This window comes from Tubulanus polymorphus, chromosome 6, assembly GCF_964204645.1.
Source record: "Tubulanus polymorphus chromosome 6, tnTubPoly1.2, whole genome shotgun sequence".
NCBI classification, from domain to species: domain Eukaryota; kingdom Metazoa; phylum Nemertea; class Palaeonemertea; order Tubulaniformes; family Tubulanidae; genus Tubulanus; species Tubulanus polymorphus.
In genome coordinates this window covers 3,827,542-3,847,308 of record NC_134030.1, presented here as the reverse complement: position 1 = coordinate 3,847,308, position 19,767 = coordinate 3,827,542, and the positions used below count along the sequence as shown (strand labels likewise).

The window sequence follows — 19,767 nt, the reverse complement described above, 5'->3', positions numbered from 1 at the left end:
TACATCGCGTTGTTGTTAGATTTGAATGTGTTTTACAGTCGTCGCCTATCTGATCCAGTTGGAATATGTTAAACAGTCGCCACAATACACAGCAGAGGTGCATCCAGAAAACGTGCTCCCATCACAATATTCCCGTACCCTTTTGAAAAAGACGATTTGTCCTACCACAGCTATGCAGCTACACAAGACTTCGACCTCTTATATTTAATATGAAATACGTGGAAATTAATATGCACCGAAAGATTTTCCAAACGCTTTACACTATCAATGCTCGCGCTACGTGGGTATGCCCTTCTTTCCAAATTCACAGTCTGCCTTTTTTATTCCTTCGCGCTCTTCAAAGCCCTACCTCTGGATGAAACTCATCAATATCAAATAACAGCATGTTGAATAGCTAATGATGACGTTACCAAGGTTATAATTGCTACGGTAATTCGTTATTGGCGGTATCGATGGCAATACGACGATGGTTACGTAAAAATGGAGACGGAAAGTAATACGAACACAGCCAGGCTGCATCGGACTCATTTTTCCGAGGACGATCTCGCCGATTCGTCGATGGTTTTGCAGGACTTACTTCAAAGCTCTGCTAATAGTAACAAACGGAAGCTGAAGGTTTTAGAAGGAAAGGTCGACGAACACGAAACGGCGATGTTCGAACACGTGGAAAGGATGTGTTGGAAAATCGAGCATGTTATCGACGTGGTGCAAAAGATTTATCCAGAAGCCAAGGTATCGTTGTTATTATGTAATATTCACAAAGACATGCTTCAAGTTATTAAAATGGTAAAACCATTGAAAGCAGCCGTCAGTGAACTAGCAGTGGCTAAAGAGCACGCGTTCTGTTCACAACAGCAAATGTGGGCGTTTGATGATCATTTGAAGTTACCCAGTTACAGCACGATCGAATCGCTTCGTTCTAAAAATGACGACTCGGCACCAAGCGAGGATCGTGCCCGATTACTCCCGACCGATTCGGTTATGTGGGGAGATCTGAAAAATATGGTTTCGACGCTGAGATCTTTGAAACAATCGGTGACCGAATTGAAAAAGAGCGTACATCTACTATCCCGTCTGGACGTCAATGTTGGTGAATCGCAGACTGACTTTGAAGAGACGGCGCTCAACGTGCAAGATATAGGAGATAACATACTCGATGAAGAAAACGACCGAACAAACCTTGACCTCGATAATATACAGCAGAATATCGACCCATCAGAAAATTCGACTATTCAAGATGCAAACGAAAATCCTGCCGAAGAGCAAATTGATATATCTTACCTTGCTGGCGAAACAAACGTACGCAGTGTACATTTCAACGACGAAAAGCCTACTAGAGATGCAGTAAACCAAGCAAGCGATGAGAACCTGAATGAACGAACAGATGAGGAGGAGATGGAGGAGGAAGTAGAGAAGGAGCAGGAGGTTAGGGAGCCGTTCGCCGAACATAGCAACGAGGAGCATCTGAATCGGCCGTCCAGCATTTATCGACACGTTATTTCAGGGCTTGTTTTACTGAATGTACTGGTAGTGTTGTTAATAACCGCTGGGGTTGTTTACTACCGCGACGGTGAACCACCGAAACAAACTATGTTAGAATACGCGATTTACAAATTAATCGAATTCTTTCTCAATATCGTTTTCCTCGGAAATCCGCCTGTATAATCAATAAAGCTCGATATCGTTACCGGGGCGTTTTTCATGTATTCCGTGATTCACGTTAATTTACTTTAAAATCGTCGGCTTTACTTTGAACTTGAGGCATTTCTAAATCAAACAATCGAACGGATTTGTAGCGAACCCAAACTAAAAGAACTGAAATAATTACACATGAACTTATTATCATTATTTACATTATCACTTTAATCTATCCTGACTGTGTTTCATTCCTCCATTTGTTTTTGGCCCAACTTATGATGCCACGTTTCGCTCTCAAAGTAAACAGGGCTTCGTCCATTTGATATCTTTTCTCCAGATCTGCAAGAGACTCGGCAAACAGAGCATCGCTCTCTGCATCTTCCGCGTCCATAGTAGCAACGACCACAGCCACCATCAATACGATCAACAACATCGTGATAATTGAAATTTTCATCCTACGTGTCGGTAGAAGTTAAAAATTAAATGAAAACACTTGCAATATTCGTGGACCGCTCCTCGCAATCTGACAGTCGACAGTCTTTTGATAACTGTGTCTACAATCTTTTAACATGATGAATAGTTAGATCAAATCTGAGTGATTGGGAAATTATAGAATACAATTTTATATTGAAATTCCGAAAAATAGTAAAACAGTGAAATCATAGTAACGGTACTATATCTAAAAATCTAATACCAGATGAATGACAGTATATAGCTGAATTACCTTCTTCCTTGGTGATGTAACTTACAGTACCAGGTAAATAATACCCCCGGTAAATACCCCCCCCCCCCGCGGTAAAAAAATCCCTCCTCGGTGAAAATCCTCCTGGTAAAAATCCCTCCAAATTTGATTTCACAGCAAAATTCAATAAAATACTTCAATATTCTTATGTTGAAAAAGTTAGATAGATTTCAAAGATTTCAAATTTTCCGCGGTGTCTCCGTGGTGTTTTTCACAATATTTCCCTTGGATAATCTATGACTTTTACCAAAAGCTACGTATGGAATACCTCAAGGGCCATACGACTTACGAGTTACGTTTTACGACTTACGAGTTACGTTTTACGAGTTACTAATACATTTCCTACAATACGTTACGACTTACGTTTTACGACTTACGTTTTACGAATTACGAGTTACGATTTACGAGTTAAGTGTTGGAGTTTCGGTTCGCAAGAGTTCAAGGACAGTGGCCACGTGGTAGGCATTTCACTGTGTGGGTGTATTATTAGACGAATAACTGTAACGATGATGGATGGCTGTATGCAGCCCAGTGTTTTCAAAAAATAAATACATTTTTTCTAAATTGATGAATCTTGTTCTAATTATCAAAATCATTTCCAGCTAAGATCTATTGAAATATCGTCTATTAAAATCATCGTGCACGTAACGGGGCAGTCATCAGTCAGTGTGAAATGTATTGTCAGCATTTAATAGATTTTGAGAAGGTTCGCACCAGATGGCCAACGCGCAGATTTTCTGCCCTGTAATAGACCACTGCAGTCGAGATTGATTCACTATGTACAATAAGTTACTCTTATTATGCTGTTTGAAATGACAATTCGACTTCATTTTGAAACCCGTTCTTTGAATTATGCGCTTCGGATATCCGAAGCCAGTTAGTGAAAAACGTGTAATTCGTAAAACGTAAGTCGTAAATCGTAAGTCGTAACGTATTGTAGGAAATGTATTAGTAACTGGTAAAACGTAAATCGTAACTCGTAAAACGTAAATCGTAAGTCGTATGGCCCTTGAGGTATTCCATAGCTACGTGCATAGAAATGACATTATTCTGTGACTTTTAGCTAGCAACATACATAAAATATCACATTATCGTAGTTTTGAAAATTTCTATACAGAAATCTTGTTTAAAAGTAATTGTAAAATATCTTTGTACCCAAGTATTACTGTAAAAAGTATTATCTGTTTTCTTTTAGGTTTTATATTTAAGTTTGACCGAAAACAGAACTAAGAGGGGGGATTTTTACCGGGGGGATTTTTACCTGAGGGGTTTTAACCACCCGGAAATTTTACCGGGGAGATTTATACCTACATTCGTAACTTACCTAAGATCAATTAAACCCTAGTTCATTTACAGTACGTGGTCGAAGCCGGTAAAGCAACAAATGGGAAAATTATTCCGGTTTCGCCTTTCTATTGAGATTATGTAATTAGTTTAAAGGATTCAATAACACAGATGTTCCATAGTCTGAAGATTTAATGTCTCGCAATATCGTCAATTTCACCGTAAAACATGACACGCAGCTTATGGTGCTTTAGACTAGATCGCCCACCTTAATGTCAAGCTCTCGCACCTGCAGGAACATTCACGTCATTCAATGAGAAGCTTTTAAAAGCATCTACGTTGTCTCGAATTGAACAGGAATCAATTCTTTTTCATTTCATTCTAAATCCGACAAAACATTGAAAAATGTCTCTGAACTTGTTGAAATGTCTCAAACTCTCTAAGAATACGTGATTTACAAATCAATCGAATTCTTTCTCAATATCGTTTTCCTCGGAAATCCGCCTGTATAATTAATAAAGCTCGATATCGTTACCGGGCATTTTTCATGTTCCGTCTTTCACGTTAATTTACTTTGAAATCGTCGATTAAAATCTGCGACTTAACTTTAAACTTGGGGCATTTAAAAATCAAACGATGAACGGATTTACAGCGAACCCAAACTAAAAGAACTGAAATAATTATACACGAACGCCACAAGTGATACATTTATATTATTATTTTGGCCGTTTTCATTTGTTTCCTTTCAACAATAAACGGTCGGTTCCAGTCGATCATCACTTTAATCTATCTTCGACGACAAATGTGTTTCTCTTTGAAATTCCGCCATTTGTTTTTGAACCAACTTCTGACGCCACGTTTCGCTCTCAAAGTAAACAGGGCTTCGTCCATTTGATGACTATCCTCCAGATCTGCAAGATACTCGGCAAACAGAGCATCGCTCTCTGTATCTTCCGTGTCGATAGCAGCAACGACCATAGCCACCATCAATACGGTCAACAACATCGTGATTATTGAAAGTTTCATCCTACATATCGGAAGAAGTTAAAAGTGAAAAAAAAAACACTTGCAATATTCGTGGACCGCTCCTCGCAATCTGAATTGACAGTCTTTTGATATTACTGTATCTATCTTTTAACGTGATTAATAGCGTGACAAAATCTGAGTAAATTGGGAAATTACAGAATACGACCATTTAATGAAATTACGAAATAAACAACTGTATCATAAACAGTGAAATCATAGTTACGGTACTATATCTAACATCTAATATCAGATGAATGAAAGTACAACGTCGGCAAATAGAAAATAGCTGAAATTACCTTTTTTCCTTGTTGATGTAACTTAATTCATATCAATGAAACTCTAGCTATTTATATATTCTTTTACAATACGTGCTCGAAGCTGCAAAAGTAACAAATGGATACATTATGCTGGTTTCCCCTTTCTATTGAGATTATATCATCAGAATATCTTTGTATTCGACGGTTTAAATGATTCAGAAACACAAATGTTCCGTAGTCCGAAGACTTTTTTGTCTCGAAATATCATCAATATCACCGTAAATATGACACGCAGCTCATATTACTTTAGACTAGATCGCCCACCTTAATGTCAAGCTCTCGCACCTGCAGGAACATCCACGTCATTCAATGAGAAGCTTTTGAAAGCATCTACGTTGTCTCGAATTGAACAGGAATCAGTTCTCTTTCATTTCATTTCAAATCCGACAAAACATTGAAAAATGTCTCTGAACTTAGATATTCGACTAAAAGCTGGTCCCATTGGTCAATGTTACGATGTTTGTCGATCTTGGGGAACAAGTGCACCTGCCGCACAGTAACCTTTTGAATGCCGCTCTAAACGTCTGGCTATTCCAACAATAGATTATCGGATTCATGAAGGAATTCGAAGCCGCCAAAAATAGGAAAACCGCCCGTATCGGATAGAACCAACTTTCGAATGTTTCCGTAGTATATTTCAACATGATACAACTCACTCCTAACGGCGTCCAACAAACGATAAAAACTAGTGAGATTTTCAAAAGCAGTTTTGTAGATTTGTTTTCTTGTCGCTGTTGAAACGTCTCGTCGACAGCGGCGACCATTCCCGCAACCCGACGTCTTTGGCGCCTTTTCGAGCAACCGATCAAACCATAGACGAATACGATGATGAAATCCGCTGACAACATTATACATCCCAGCATCAAAACGTGCGCCTTTCTAAAGAACGTCTCGAACGAACAATTTGTAGTGTTTGTAACGAAAATTGTCGGCATCGCGGTGGCAACGCTCAAAAACCAAATAACGCAAACGATGACGACCGTATGACTGGTTGTTCTACACGTTCTATATTTGATCGGCCATCTCGTACTTAAAAACCGATCGAACGATATTGCTATCAAATGATACATCGACGAAGTCAGACTAACGACGTATAAAAACATCGCTACTATACAGTAATTCACCGATAGTTGGAGCCAGTTGAACCGGTGAATCCACTTAAAGAAATTCAACAACGAACAAATCGATACGAGCATGTCGGCACACGATAAACTCGCTAACATGTAGTTCGTACATGTTTGTAGATTTCGGGTTTTAAGAATGGACAGTAAAACCAAAGCGTTGCCGCTAAACACTAGAAAAAACAAAGCTATGTCGCGACACGGGTAAAATACATTACGAACGACGTCGAATTCAATCACTTCTTTTAACCCGCTAAATTGACTCGAGTTTGTAAAATTTTCAACAACACCATCCGCGGTCGTCGAGATATCAGACATCGCCGGTTGCATCGTCTGTGAGCGATATGAATAGATTCAAATAAACTGCCAACGTCGTCTCATAATGCGCGTTTGACCAAGTATTCGCGTAGCAACCTACGCACCAGGGAGTCGAGGAACACACCTTAGATGTCATTTTCAAGCCAAAGAGTCATATCCCATGGCATCCATCGTATCATGTTTGATTTGACACCATGCACACAGTCAGCCGTAATAGCCCTGATAGGTGTTGTTTCAAATTTCGATAAGATATTTCAGCGTGGTTGAAATCGTACAGAATATCCAACCATCAAAATAAGATGAAACGCCTCAGAAACGACATTTTAAAGTTAAAGGAATATTCTATTTATGCTCGTTTAGACGTTAGCGGCCAAATTCAATTAATGTTTACGTTGGATATACGAATCTCCATGACATCTAATGAATCTAAATGACACGTTAGATTTTAAGGTTTCTTCGATGGTTTCTTTGAAATTTCTCCTGCCAAGAAATGACGAGGAAAGCACATTTAGAAGGTTTATATAGACGAGTTCAACACTTCATAAAAATACGAATTCGTGGAAAATACACGCTACGTATCTTCTCTTCGACATCGTGTACTAGCCTGATTTTACGATGCAGATAAAATTGTACCATAGACCTAACGCTCATTTTCAAGTACACACAAGATTAAATGTAAAATCTGCTCAACCGACACACGGTAAATAGTATACAGAACTCTATATAGGAATTATGGCTGGAACCAGTAAACACACGTTTCTAGCGTTGATATTGCTTAGTAGTTTTTATGTTTTCCTCGCGCAATGTTACGTAATACGACATTCAAAAGGAAAGCACGACGCGAGAGACGGCGTCCTTCCGCGAGACGCGGATAAAAATACATCGGTTAGTAGAGAAGAATTCCGAAATCGAAGCCGTATTAACGCGAGTTCAGAGACCGTGCAGTCAACGGATACTATATTCAATAAACAAAGGCACATAACGGAAGATTTTACCTCGCACGGGATTGGCGATGATTTAGCGTTGGAAAATGGCAGCGGTAGTGATCAAAATTACCGGTCATTTACGGACAGTAGCGATAATGAATCGCGGGAAGGTGCTACAATTGCATCCTTAGAAAACGAATCCAAATCGCGTGTGGAATTAGGATACAATGCCTCGACGGCGGATAACTGCGTCGTGGCGTCATCGTCGCATGGCAACGATTTCGTCGTCTGTTCAAGCCAACAGCCAATCAACGACCAGATATCTGCACCGGATGACGAAATGACGTCACTTCCATGTAGGTTTTTCTCTGAAATTAGCATCTCATGAAATTTGAAAATATGTATTTAGGCCCACTTCTCATCTAAATAATATAAACTGGGTTCAGTTTCATGGAAACTTTTTTGGTTTAATTGCTTTTGTTTACTTCGAATATCGTTAATGACGACAATTCAAACGTAACCGTTTTAAGCTTGAACTTTTTTCGTGAAACTGGAACCCCGGTTGAAATTGAGTAAACGCTGATTAATTTGTAAGGTCGGCTTTACTTGAGGAACGAGAATGAGATGTGTATATTAACGTTTGGTTATTTCACATTTTCGATGAGGACGGTTCAAACTTAACTGACTTTTAAGCTTCGAACTTTTTCATGAAACTGGACCTGATCTTAAATAGAGTCAAACATAACCGAAAACTGTAAAAACTGGGTCTGACTTTTCATTTTTTTCACGGATCCGAACGACATGTTTTTGCTAAGTGGCAAATTGAAATCGTATTTTTCCTTCGCTTCGAGGTAGGTCTATAGTAGGAGTATGGTACACGTGATAAATATGTTTCTTCTTACACTAACACAAAACAAGCTCCGGATCAGATAAAATTTACTACAAGAAGCTAATCTTCAATTTTCTGTCTACCGCGCGAGCGTGATAATTTAACTGCGAGTATTAACGCGTAGATTGGATCGCTCATCTCTCACGAGGCCATTTCTGAACATGTACTGCCCACAGTAACACACGACCATCTTCAAGAGATTCAAATTCAGAACGTTTTGTCATCGACGCAAAATCCTCTATTTTGTAGACGAACCCACTGTAGAAGATCAGATAGAAATGCCGGATGTTTTTTGCACGAGTGAACAATGTATTCAGCTAGGTACGTGTGCAAAGACACCGTGTTCACGGGCGAACAATGATATTTCTCCTACTATAAATCAATTCCAGAATGCAGTCATTTCTAACTTGTTTTGTTTTGGTGTTTTTGCTCTAAGCCCATACCATCATAATCCTCTATAAGCCTGAACCAGCATTAAATTAATTGGAAATTTGAACACATTTTATGATTAGAAACCCGCTGGAAAAAAAATTGTTCATAACTTGTAGGCGTAATGATAACGGATTTACTATAAATCTCCATGCACCCTTTCATTTGAAATCTAGCCAACTCGTTCCAAGAACTGATGAACAAAAGTGTAAACCCATGCGACGACTTTTACGAATATGCTTGTGGTAACTGGACCGAGAATCCCATTACCGACGGAGTGAACCAAATATCGCCATTAGTGTTAGAGCGCGTTAGAATCGGGCAGACACTTCGAGGTTCGAAAATTCCTGGCGCACATTTGTTCGTGTAATTCCATACGTAATCTACCCGTGGTTGATATCGAGCACGGATATAATTCGACATTTCTATAACTTGTAGATGAACTATCTGAACCCCTATCGTTAAATGATTCCGCGGCCGTCAAAATGGTTAAAGAATTGTACGCATCGTGTATGAATCGTGGTGAGTTAGTTACACATAAACACATCTCAACTTTTTTTATTGAAACAGTTTTTATGTTGGACGACTTCTAAAATAATTCACACATATATATCTTTTGCACTAATGAAGATACTATTGAGCTGCGCGGCTTGTCACCGATATTGGATTTTGTGAAATCGCTCGGTGGATGGCCATTGTTAGTCGGTAAAGACTGGGATATCAACTCATTCAACCTGGTGAAAATGATGTCGCGATTAGCAGCGCATGCCACCAACGCTCTCCTTCAGCCGTTTGTTAGTACTAACCACGGAAATACTAAGCAAAACGTGCTAAGGGTTCGTAGACTTCCAAATCTTGATGGAAATAAGTCAATTCCACGTATAATCGTTTCTACGTATAATATCTACCGTGTTTCCTTCCTTTTTGTTTGTTATGTGTAGTTAGCGCATCACAGACTTGGCCTGCCGCATCACGCTTTTTTGAAGAAAAAGAAAGTCGACGCTTACCGGAACTACATGACCGAAGTTGCAGTGATTTTGGGGGCTGGTAAAGTCGATGAGGCCCAGGTTTCGGCGGACGTTGATGATATGATTGAGTTTGAAGCGAAGGTCGCTAAGGTATGCATCAAACAGACACCTTTACTGAAACTCTCATTCTCATGGACATCGTTAGTAGATTACAAGGCCTTCAGTGATGCCAATCAATCAAGGCTAAACTTTTAAATCATTATATATCAATTGGGACATCTGTACAGGCATCAATTTCAATCGAATAACGCATTAGTAACAGCCATTTCATTCCTGTATCTATCTAGCCACAATTTGATGTATTTCCGGCTTTGGCGAGTAAGATCGTGGGCGTTTGATCTATCTGCACCAGAGATTTACTTACAACCACTGTAATGATGATATAAGGAATTATATCTTTACTCGTACATATAGATGATATTGTGATTAGTTACAAATAACAACCTGTATTTGCAGACTAAAGCACCAGTTCGCAGTTATATTTACGATTCTTTCCTGAGCATAAGCGTCGGAGAATTACAAATGCGGACTGGAACCTGGGTCAGTTTATCATTTTATGCATTATCATCGAAATAAAATTTTGAAAGTTCAGAAATAATTTCGAATTGTTCCAATTCCAGTTTGATTGGAAGATGTACTTGAACCTGGTAGTAAATGAAACGATGGGGAATATCATGAATCTCACTGTTGACGAATCAATCGTTGTCATTGGTCTCAGTAATCTATACGAGATGCTTGATATAATTCGTGATACTCCTAAAAGGTGAACTCAATTAAGATCGGGCTTAACGGTGGTTTTTGATTGCAATTGGCCTCAGGATAACAAAGAATTTATCACTATTTCAGAACGCAAGCCAATTATTTTGTTTGGCGTGGTATTAAGTCTATGCTTGGCTTCGGAGGCGCCTCAATTGTAAGAAATGCGACCAGACGTTTTAATGAAGCGGTGAGTACAGTTTGCCCGATATTCGATATGATGAATTAGATATTTCCTAAAAGTACATCCCCGTGTTCAATATTTTGAGGTAATTTATGCAAACATAGGTGGCGCTTGGAGTGAATGACGATTATCCTGATTGGCTGAACTGTGTTCGTAAAGCGGCTTCGGCTATGCCGTCTGCTGTGGGTCGACTTTACATCAAAGATAATTTTGACGAAGAAAGTAAAACAAAGGTGATCATAACGTTGAAATCAGACGCCGGCTAGATTCACTGTGATAATTAATGAAAATTATGTTCTGTCTATGAAAAGCGATATCGATAGCGATATCTGTTTGTCACATATACTGTATTTAGGTAGAAGAAATGGCGTCCTACATTAAATCTGCATTCATCGAGATTTTAGAAGATGCCGATTGGATTGACGAGATCACTAAAGCGAAAGCAGTCGCCAAAGTAATTATTGATGATAATCTTTTTATGACGCAGATGCTAATAAAACTATAAGTAACGTCATTCATCGCAGTGATTCTCTCATTTCTAGACGGACGCAATGGTCACATTGGTCGGCTATAACGATTATATACTAAATGACGAGTTACTTCTGAAGGACTATGCGGGGGTGAGTACTGGTAGTCATTAACACATTACACCGTTTTGCTGGCCATTTACGACGACACTAGCATCATGTAGTCTATTATATACCCCTAATTGTTGTTCAAGTATCGCATGTATCTCACTCGATTCTAGGTTGTTATCGACAAGGAAAAATATTTTGAAAACATCCTCAGTTTAGCGAGGAACAGAATCAGGTCATATTTTGAGAATCTTCGCCATCCGACCGATCGAAATGTGTAAGAAAAGAAAATTCGCACGTATCTTCGATTTAAGATTTTGAATTAAAAGGGAATGACGTTTATCTGACCATCTTCTTTCTAGCCAGAAATATTTGACACTTTTTGCTACGTGTATTGTTTGAAAATTAACTCAAACCATTGTCAGATACAAGGTATAAACCGGTCTATTGTATTTTTCAGATCGATGCAGTTACAACCAGCAAACCTCAATGCGCACATAGTCCATACAAAAAACCAAATGGGTAAAATTATCCTTTTTTAGTTGGAAATGTTTCTCGTTTGAGCGCAGTACTTTATGAATATATATGTATTATGTTTTCTCATTGAAATTTTTTTATTATCTAGTTGTCACGGCCGCAATGATTCATCCATTATTTCAGGAAACCAGTCCGAAGTAAGTACGTATGATTAGAATATTTACGTACATGGTTATCCATATGCAATTCATATCAATATCTGAGTATCTCGATATAGAAGGTAGCGTTTTATGAACACGCTCTAGCCCACGCAAGCTTACCTTTTGATTAATATGATTAAAGACCCAATTACATTAATTGAATATCATTATGCATTAAGATGAAACGGCTACTTTACCTCGATTTCAGACAGCATATGCATCAGCAGAATTTACGCGATATCGTGTTCATGTGTACAATTTAATCTTGGCGCACTTTATGCGTCCGATTCACAGAAAAACGAATTTATTCATTTCAGTTATGTGAATTACGCTGGAATAGGTTTTACCATTGGACACGAGCTGACGCATGGATTCGACGATTTTGGTAGTGATAAAAATTCTCAGCTTTTTCATTTATTTCTCAGTATTCCTGAATAATGATGATGGTAATAATACATTTCATTCATATCATCGATGAAATCTGGTGTAGTTATCAAAGCGTGCTTCTCTATTGAAAAGGTCACAGATTCAACGAGGAAGGTCGTCTATCGGAATGGTGGGACGAAGATTCATTGCGCAAGCTGAAAAATAGATCACAATGCGTCGCCGATCAGTATAATCAATATCGTCTGCCAGGAGGGCTCCGGGTATGAAACACCGAAAAAACCTTCTCGTCGCTGAAGTCGTCTCTATTTTCACATCGACCACGCGTGTTGTTATCATTTCAGTTGAATGCCGCTTTGTCTAATGGAGAAAATATTGCAGATAATGGTGCCATCAAACTTTCCTTCGCTGTGAGTCTTCAAATAGATAAGACATATAATAAACTATAAATGCCCGTCAGAAACCATCGATTTCTTTCCTAGTCGTATTCACTGTTTTCAGCGCGTATTTATTTCTAGGCATATCAAGCGTGGGTAAAACGTAACGGTGTCGAACCGACCTTACCCGGATTACAGCTCAATCAGAATCAAATATTTTTCCTTCGATACGCACAGGTATTCAGAGGGTGCATTTCCACAGTTCTGAGTTAAGATTTGACTCATTGAAACTCATTGAAATTAAACTAACTTTAACTCAGAGTTATCTCTAACTCACGAAGTCCTGTGGAGCTGGGTCCTGAGTTTTAACTTACTGACATCGCTCAGAAAACGCTTAACGATCTTGAGAATCTGTCCGGAATCTTTTTTAGCTTGTATCAGAAACTATGTTGTTTTTCTTTCTAGATTTGGTGCAGTTCATATAGTGACAATTATTTGAAGTCGATGATTGCTACATCCCACCATGCTCCGGGAAAATACAGGTTGGTGTAAATCAAAATTTAGGCATTCAATATTACGGAGAGTTTCTCAGTGCCGGCTGCTCGATTTTCTAATAAGCCGTTTCTTTTTCAGAGTAATTGGACCATTATCAAACTTTCCACAGTTTTCGGAATCGTTTAACTGCCCAATTGGAAGTCGAATGAACCCAGAGCATAAATGTTCTGTTTGGTAATTTCAGGGTCCACTTTCTTTGAATGGTAGTGTCCAAAAATGTTTTCAACGGCGCTTCTCTTGTGAATTTTAACTGAAATAAATTTCCAAATATTTCTAAGTATTCTATTCTGTTTTATCGTGCATCCCGTTATGTTAAAGTTCGTAGTGTCGTTGTTTCAAGAATTCCAGTTTTTCTGTAGCCAGCCGCCCACCACCAGTGGTAGCAGATCTTGACCGTTACGAGACGGTGCAAACTTTATTGCTCCTTAACGAACATAACATTATCGAATTAGTTTACAATAAAGATACAAACAGAAAGAAAATGGGATACAAAGGAACGAAAATAATTACAAGTTACAAAACAATGAAAAATACAGAGTATTCAATCGGTATAGTACACCAAACAATTTCAAGTTTCTTATACAAAAAACAGAAATAAACTGTTGAACTTCATGATTTCACGGTCGTTACTGCCTAATAGAAAGGCTATTTTGTGCGTATAACAGTTAAGATTAAAATCAAATGTTGAACTAACTCGTCGCGTGCCACAGAAGGAATATCGTTTTGTCCACTTAGTTCACACACTTCCCTGGTTCACATAATCACCGTCAATGTTATATATAGCGGCAGCACGAGATGGTCAAGAACTGACATAACCTGCACGCCGGTCCATATTTGTCGCTAGACGGCGTTTCAGGCGATTCTCACTGTCAAATATTTTTGATATTCTATCTAGTATTTTACCCCCATTTATCAGTAATTCACACAGTAAGTAGGACAAATTCCCTCGAACCATCAATAAATCCGTTCTTAAATTGAATATATTTGAAATACTCAGGTTTACTAGCGAGGTTAATGTCAAGTAAATCAAAATATCTGGTACCACATGTTCCGTTTCAATTTCTCAGGATTAATGCGGCACAAATATGGTCGAGCTTTGACGCTTCAGGAGCGATTTTTTGCTGTAAAAGATGATGAATTGTTGTGCTGTTGTGAATACGTCAATGAGCGTGGAGAGAAGAGTCATATTCTGACTTGTTGCTGTGACTGTGAAGCGTTAGACCTGGCAGTTGACAGGTACGTCAGACAGGTGCACAGTAAAGCCTGTTCTGAATTTATTATCCTAAACCACATCTTACTAATTTTAGGGAAAGATGTGCTTTGTGATTCTACAAATCAGTAATTGGGTTTCTATAATTTTCAGGTATGCTACACACACATTGTCTTTGCATGAGAATTACTTTCATTCCTGCTTTCATTATGAATATTTAAGAAATTTCAGTTTTCAAATTCCATTGGGGGCAGACCTTACTCGAAAGTAGTATGTAAAATTTCGCAGCTTTTGATGATTTGTGTATTCATACTTGTTTTGTGGAATGTTTTACCCAAAATTACTGATTCTTTTTAAGAAATTCTTGCAAGCTTTAAGAGCCAGTGGCTCAAAAGACATTTGGAGTAAACTGGTGGAACAATTGCATTGTGAGCATAGTATTTGTCAACCCTACCCAACTTTTGAGCTACTGACCCCTTGATCCAGTTCCTCAGTTGTGAGTTGAAATGAGTCGAAATTTATAACTCTTGAGTCAAAACTCTACTCTGTGGAAATGGGTCCTAGCCATTAAATGTTTTTAGTTAGAAGGCTAGAAATATAATTTTAAGTAGCTGGAATATTTCGTTCAAATGTATATTTTATTGTAAGTGCCATAGAGCATCCGACTGTTTCAAATTCAGTGCAACCTCATAATAACGAACTCAGATGTCCCGACAAACTTTCATCCAAAGTTTAAGACAATACAGGGTTCTTACAGGTCGGGGAATTCAGGTTATCCTTCTCTGTATCTGTAACATAATCGATTCTTGAAAGTCAGGGTATTTGAGTTTTTGGTTTCTTGTTCTTGCTAGTAATGAGTGGCATAAGAGAGAGGAAACAACCCCCACTGAGGATACGTTTCAATTCAAAAAGGGGAGCTTTTATCAAGGGTCTTTTTTGGATTCCCTGATCTGTAAGAACCCTGTATAGGGTATATTGATATTTGTATTTGATTCTGAGGTGCTTTTGAATTATAACGTTGTTTTCTCTTGCAGATTTATAACGTGTCGGAGTGTGTCGCCGGGTACGATGAACGGTATAATCGATGCTGTAGTCGATCGCTGCCGGTTTCCGATGTGTTTCGGAACCGGCGCCGTTAAAGTGCGATTCGACGTTCTAATTCCGGTTGTTCTCGTGCCGACCCTGTGGATGATCGCCGCATACGGGCCGTGGTTATCGGTGTTCGTTATGGCGTTCGCGACGTCGCTCGTCGCGCTCGTTCACTCGACGTGGAAACGCCGGTTCAAAACGTATCGTACGAAGTTCTTCTTCTCGTGGGGTATGACGTCGGTGTTCTGTATGCTGTACGTATTCGAGACTGTGATTGTCGCGTTGCGCGAGATTTTACTCTGGGAGAATTTAATCTGCGTCACGCTGGCCGGCGCCATTTTATACTGCGTGTATTTGTGTAAGACGAGCGCGTTGAAATACGAGCGCAGCGCTTCATCCGTCCAATCAGCGGCCGGCGCGACGCGTACCGGTCGTAAGTTTCACAGCGTGATGTATTCGGGCGACGACGGCGAGGAGGTGATGAAGGTGACTGTCGAAGATGAAAGCGATGATGACGATGATGGCAGCAGTGAAATCAATCATGAAAACGCTGAAAGTATTAAACGCTTCCACAACAGTAATGGTATTGACTCGAGGCCGATTAAAGGTAGAATTGATAGCAGCCCCGGGGCGCACAGGGGCTTGTTACAGGCTTCTTTTATAAATCTTTGACTTAAGACTCCACCATGTAATAAGCCCCCCTGTCGGGACCTGTTGCTGGAAAGTTTGGTTAAGTTAAGCAGTTGATAGTGATGATTAAAACTGGATTGTAAATGTAGTGGTACATGTAAACCAAAATTCAAGCAACTGCCTCCCATTTTATGTTCAATAGCGAAGCCCAGTTATATTGTAAACTATCTGTGCAATCGATAGACTGACGGATACCAGTGTTTTCTTGATTTTTAGACGGTAACCCGGCTAATTGGTGCGACGACTGTAAACGCCTGAAGAAACTACGGTCTAGTCATTGTACAGTCTGTAATGTATGCGTAAATGTACGCGATCATCATTGTATATGGTTTGTATTCCGTGAAAAAGCTTTGTTCATTTGAAAAAAGAATCGTTCTCTATTCTGTTTTACTTCTATCTGGGAATGATGGTATGTATTTTTTATTGCAGGTTGGATTGTTGTATAGGTGAACATAATCATCGCTCATTCTATTTCTGTATGGTTTTATGTGTAATACTCGGTATTTACGGATCTCACATATCGCTGACGTCTATTTGCACTCCAGAGATGTACAATGGTTGGTTTCTCTACGCCAACGACTGTCGGTTCTTATACGCAGATATACGGTGAGTCTCGGTGGATCAGGATTCTCTTGAAGTATAGTAATTAACTGGATCCTGAATTGCACTAAGATACTGGATCAGAATTCTCTAGAAATATAGTAATTAACTGGATCCTGAATTGCACTAAGATACTGGATCAGGATTCTCTTGAAATAAAGTAATTAACTGGATCCTGAATTGCACTAAGATACTGGATCAGGATTCTCTTGAAATATAGTAATTAACTGGATCCTGAATTGCACTAAGATACTGGATCAGAATTTCGCTATAATATTTAAGTTGTGACTCTTGAAGGAGATGTTGGGACTTTTAAGGGACAACTTAAATGATATGACGACTTTAACTGTAACATAATCGATTTGCTCATCTTTACAGATTTGCGTCTGCATTTGTCGGAATAGTGTACGCGATCATTGGAACCGCAGTGGTGCTTTGCGGTGTTATCATCCAGTCAATATTCATCAGTCAGAACATTACGCAACAGGAACACCACCGAGCTCGTAACAATCACACGACGAAATGTCAGTTTTTCGCGTTCAGAAATTCGCACAATTACGGCGTGCTTAGAAATTGGCGTTTATTTCTGAAAGGACAGCGTTCGATAGCGGATGATCACATCATTTAAAACGATATTGCAATGTGCGAGACTTCGGGACACCGGTATTCTCGCCGCATTTGTAGTTTCGGGACCATGCGGTATCTTTCACAGTTCCAGTTTTCCATGAATAGAAAGATTTCTTAATGATGAATAATATATTGTTGCATCCTGCGCGGCAGGGATTCGAACCTGATGGCATCGCGACTCACAACGGTATGAAACCTTGCTTGAATAGCCCAAGGCAAAACTTAGATGATGTCGTTATCTTAAATCTATTAATCGATGATTGACCTTTCTTGATTTTGACGTCCACTGGAAAAGCCCTTTAGTGTCCATGTTCAATGTTGGATGCTGAAGGGTTTTCACAGTGACATCATTATCAAGAACATACTTATAGAACAAACTTAGTATTTATTGACGTGTTTATCCAGGGGCTAGCGAGTTATGGAGAAATACCATATTTGACCATGCTTACTACACCGGGATGTTGTGCACCAAGATTTCATCTTTATAGAGTACGTTATTGCAAATCCCTGAACAAAACTATTTTTGTGCTCAAAAGTTAGATGTATTCAGTTGATCCTACTGGGTCCATGATGCTTTATTCAGTGTGCAGTTTATTTGTGAAATTTGCCCCTAGTGTGGCAGGGTTTCGTGCTGTAGCTGAGTGTGGCGATGCCATCAGGTTTGAATCCCTGCCGAGGGCGGATATTTTGTTTGTACATCTGTGAATAGTTTGTAAATGATTATAGATAACCCTTATGGTTTCGTATATATAAATGAGCCATGAGAATTATGTTTTTTACTGAAGTTTACTTACTCACATCTAGTCCTGGCTTAGGGTGAAACCCTGAGACATGCTGATTTTGCAGAGATACTTTCTCCGCGGTGGGTTGCACCAACACAACTGACTGTGGAGACTATTTCGATCAGTATTAAACAATGATTGCCAAAATATAAAGCACAACGTTTTATGTCGTATTTTGAAATCAGATTTTGCTACATCTCTATGTAGGTCTACGTTCGCTACTAGTGTTCGTTAGTAAATAGTCTGGATCCGGTTCCACAATTCCGAGTTAAGATTTCACTCTTGAGTTACAAAATAGAAAATTTAGAAAATAGGGGTCAAATTGAAATAAAATGACGCGATGTTTCGGCATCGCTCTTCAAGGGACCCTCATTGTTTTTGTTCTATTCCATTTGAAAATTTGTGTTTATTCATTATTTTTGCCTGAAATCGTGTTTTTTACATTCGTATTGTAAATTTGTTCATGATAGTGGCACTAACGAATTGTAAACCGCTAACACGTGTTTTTTTTGTTTTGTTTTTTGTATTTATGATTTATAATTTATGCACTGTCTGATGAATACAGTATTGATCGTCATTCTATGCGTAATATATTCTTGTACGATTTTTCTATCAATGTTGAGTGATTGCGTTCATAAATAAAGCACCTCGGGACTTTTGCTGATTAAAAGAATCGGTTGTTTTGGGTTTGGTTTGAAGGATTATCTCTCAAGATACAGTAAACATCACCAAACTAGGACCAAGATTTTCCGTATTAAGCGAAGCCTGAATTTAGCAAATGCGTGATTGGATATTGTCCAAGTTGGTCAGAAAAAGTACTATTTGGGCATATAGATGTTTACGTCACATGAACTATGAAATTTTAAGCCCTTCTGGCCACTGGTGGATCTAGGATTTCTTGTAAGGGCTGAGCAGAAAAATAGGCCAACTATACTTTATACCCGGCGTGGTGCGAAGACCGTTATAGGGTCTGTTTGAGGTTCTCTCCAGAAGATCTCGAAAATTTAGACTTATTTTAGTGACTTTTCATGGCATCTGATCTCAGTAACTACGTTCCGGCAATTTTCAAAATATAAATGCTTACTAGGTGATAAGTCCTCTACCTACTGATGGATGACTTTTTTCACTTGGCCTGCGACTTCATTTGCAATGAATGTTGTTCCCTGTTTCCCCGTTGGCCTCTATAGTGAAATTCATTATAACAAATAGATTGGCAAATACCGCTGGGGAATCTAGCATATTGGAAACTTTGTTTGCAATTATACAAATTATACATGATTGTTTCAGGTATCTGCTTGGGTTATATTGAAGCGCCAATGGTTGAAGCGTATTGGTTTTTATGTCGTTGCTTATACAATAATGATCTTTAAACTTCGTTTTTTCGCGCAAGTGACCATTGAAATATCGACACTAACTGAAATGAAATGGGGTGTTTACTGTTAAAAATAATGATAGGATTTTGTAGTGTATAATTCTGTTCAGACAGGGGAAAGGAAACTCATATATACATTGTATAAGCGTTTTGTATATCTGTCCGGGCGAA

General features: G+C 38.9%; 3 protein-coding genes across 4 annotated transcripts; 2 read left to right on the top strand and 1 right to left on the bottom strand.

Annotated features, from left to right (window-relative positions):
* Positions 1-5,432: 5,432 nt before the first annotated feature.
* On the bottom strand, positions 5,433-6,458 carry LOC141907202 (RYamide receptor-like). The gene has a single exon (XM_074796782.1). It carries the CDS (start codon positions 6,456-6,458, stop codon positions 5,433-5,435), a length of 1,026 nt encoding a protein of 341 aa, XP_074652883.1.
* A 720-nt stretch (positions 6,459-7,178) lies between these two features.
* On the top strand, positions 7,179-13,451 carry LOC141907201 (endothelin-converting enzyme homolog). Its single transcript, XM_074796781.1, has 21 exons — positions 7,179-7,728; positions 8,511-8,582; positions 8,867-9,025; positions 9,129-9,212; positions 9,321-9,526; positions 9,632-9,808; positions 10,175-10,258; positions 10,339-10,481; positions 10,565-10,664; positions 10,763-10,891; positions 11,014-11,112; positions 11,201-11,278; positions 11,407-11,510; positions 11,694-11,755; positions 11,859-11,907; positions 12,228-12,295; positions 12,430-12,557; positions 12,639-12,704; positions 12,813-12,908; positions 13,137-13,213; positions 13,305-13,451. The coding sequence occupies exons 1-21, from the start codon at positions 7,179-7,181 to the stop codon at positions 13,402-13,404; spliced, it is 2,631 nt and encodes an 876-aa protein (XP_074652882.1). The 3' UTR covers positions 13,405-13,451.
* Positions 13,452-14,087: 636 nt separating this feature from the next.
* LOC141907331 (palmitoyltransferase ZDHHC23-like) lies at positions 14,088-18,871 on the top strand. Of its 2 annotated transcripts, none has more exons than XM_074796938.1 (6): positions 14,088-14,153; positions 14,294-14,462; positions 15,471-16,132; positions 16,432-16,543; positions 16,645-16,821; positions 17,194-18,871. In XM_074796938.1, exons 2-6 carry the CDS (start codon positions 14,299-14,301, stop codon positions 17,441-17,443), a joined length of 1,365 nt encoding a protein of 454 aa, XP_074653039.1. In that variant the 5' UTR covers positions 14,088-14,153; positions 14,294-14,298; the 3' UTR covers positions 17,444-18,871. The 2 variants fall into 2 exon arrangements, with proteins under 2 accessions (XP_074653039.1, XP_074653040.1); XM_074796939.1 differs by lacking the exon at positions 14,088-14,153 and adding an exon at positions 14,534-14,589 and having other exon boundaries at positions 14,391-14,462.
* The last annotated feature ends 896 nt before the right edge of the window (positions 18,872-19,767 follow it).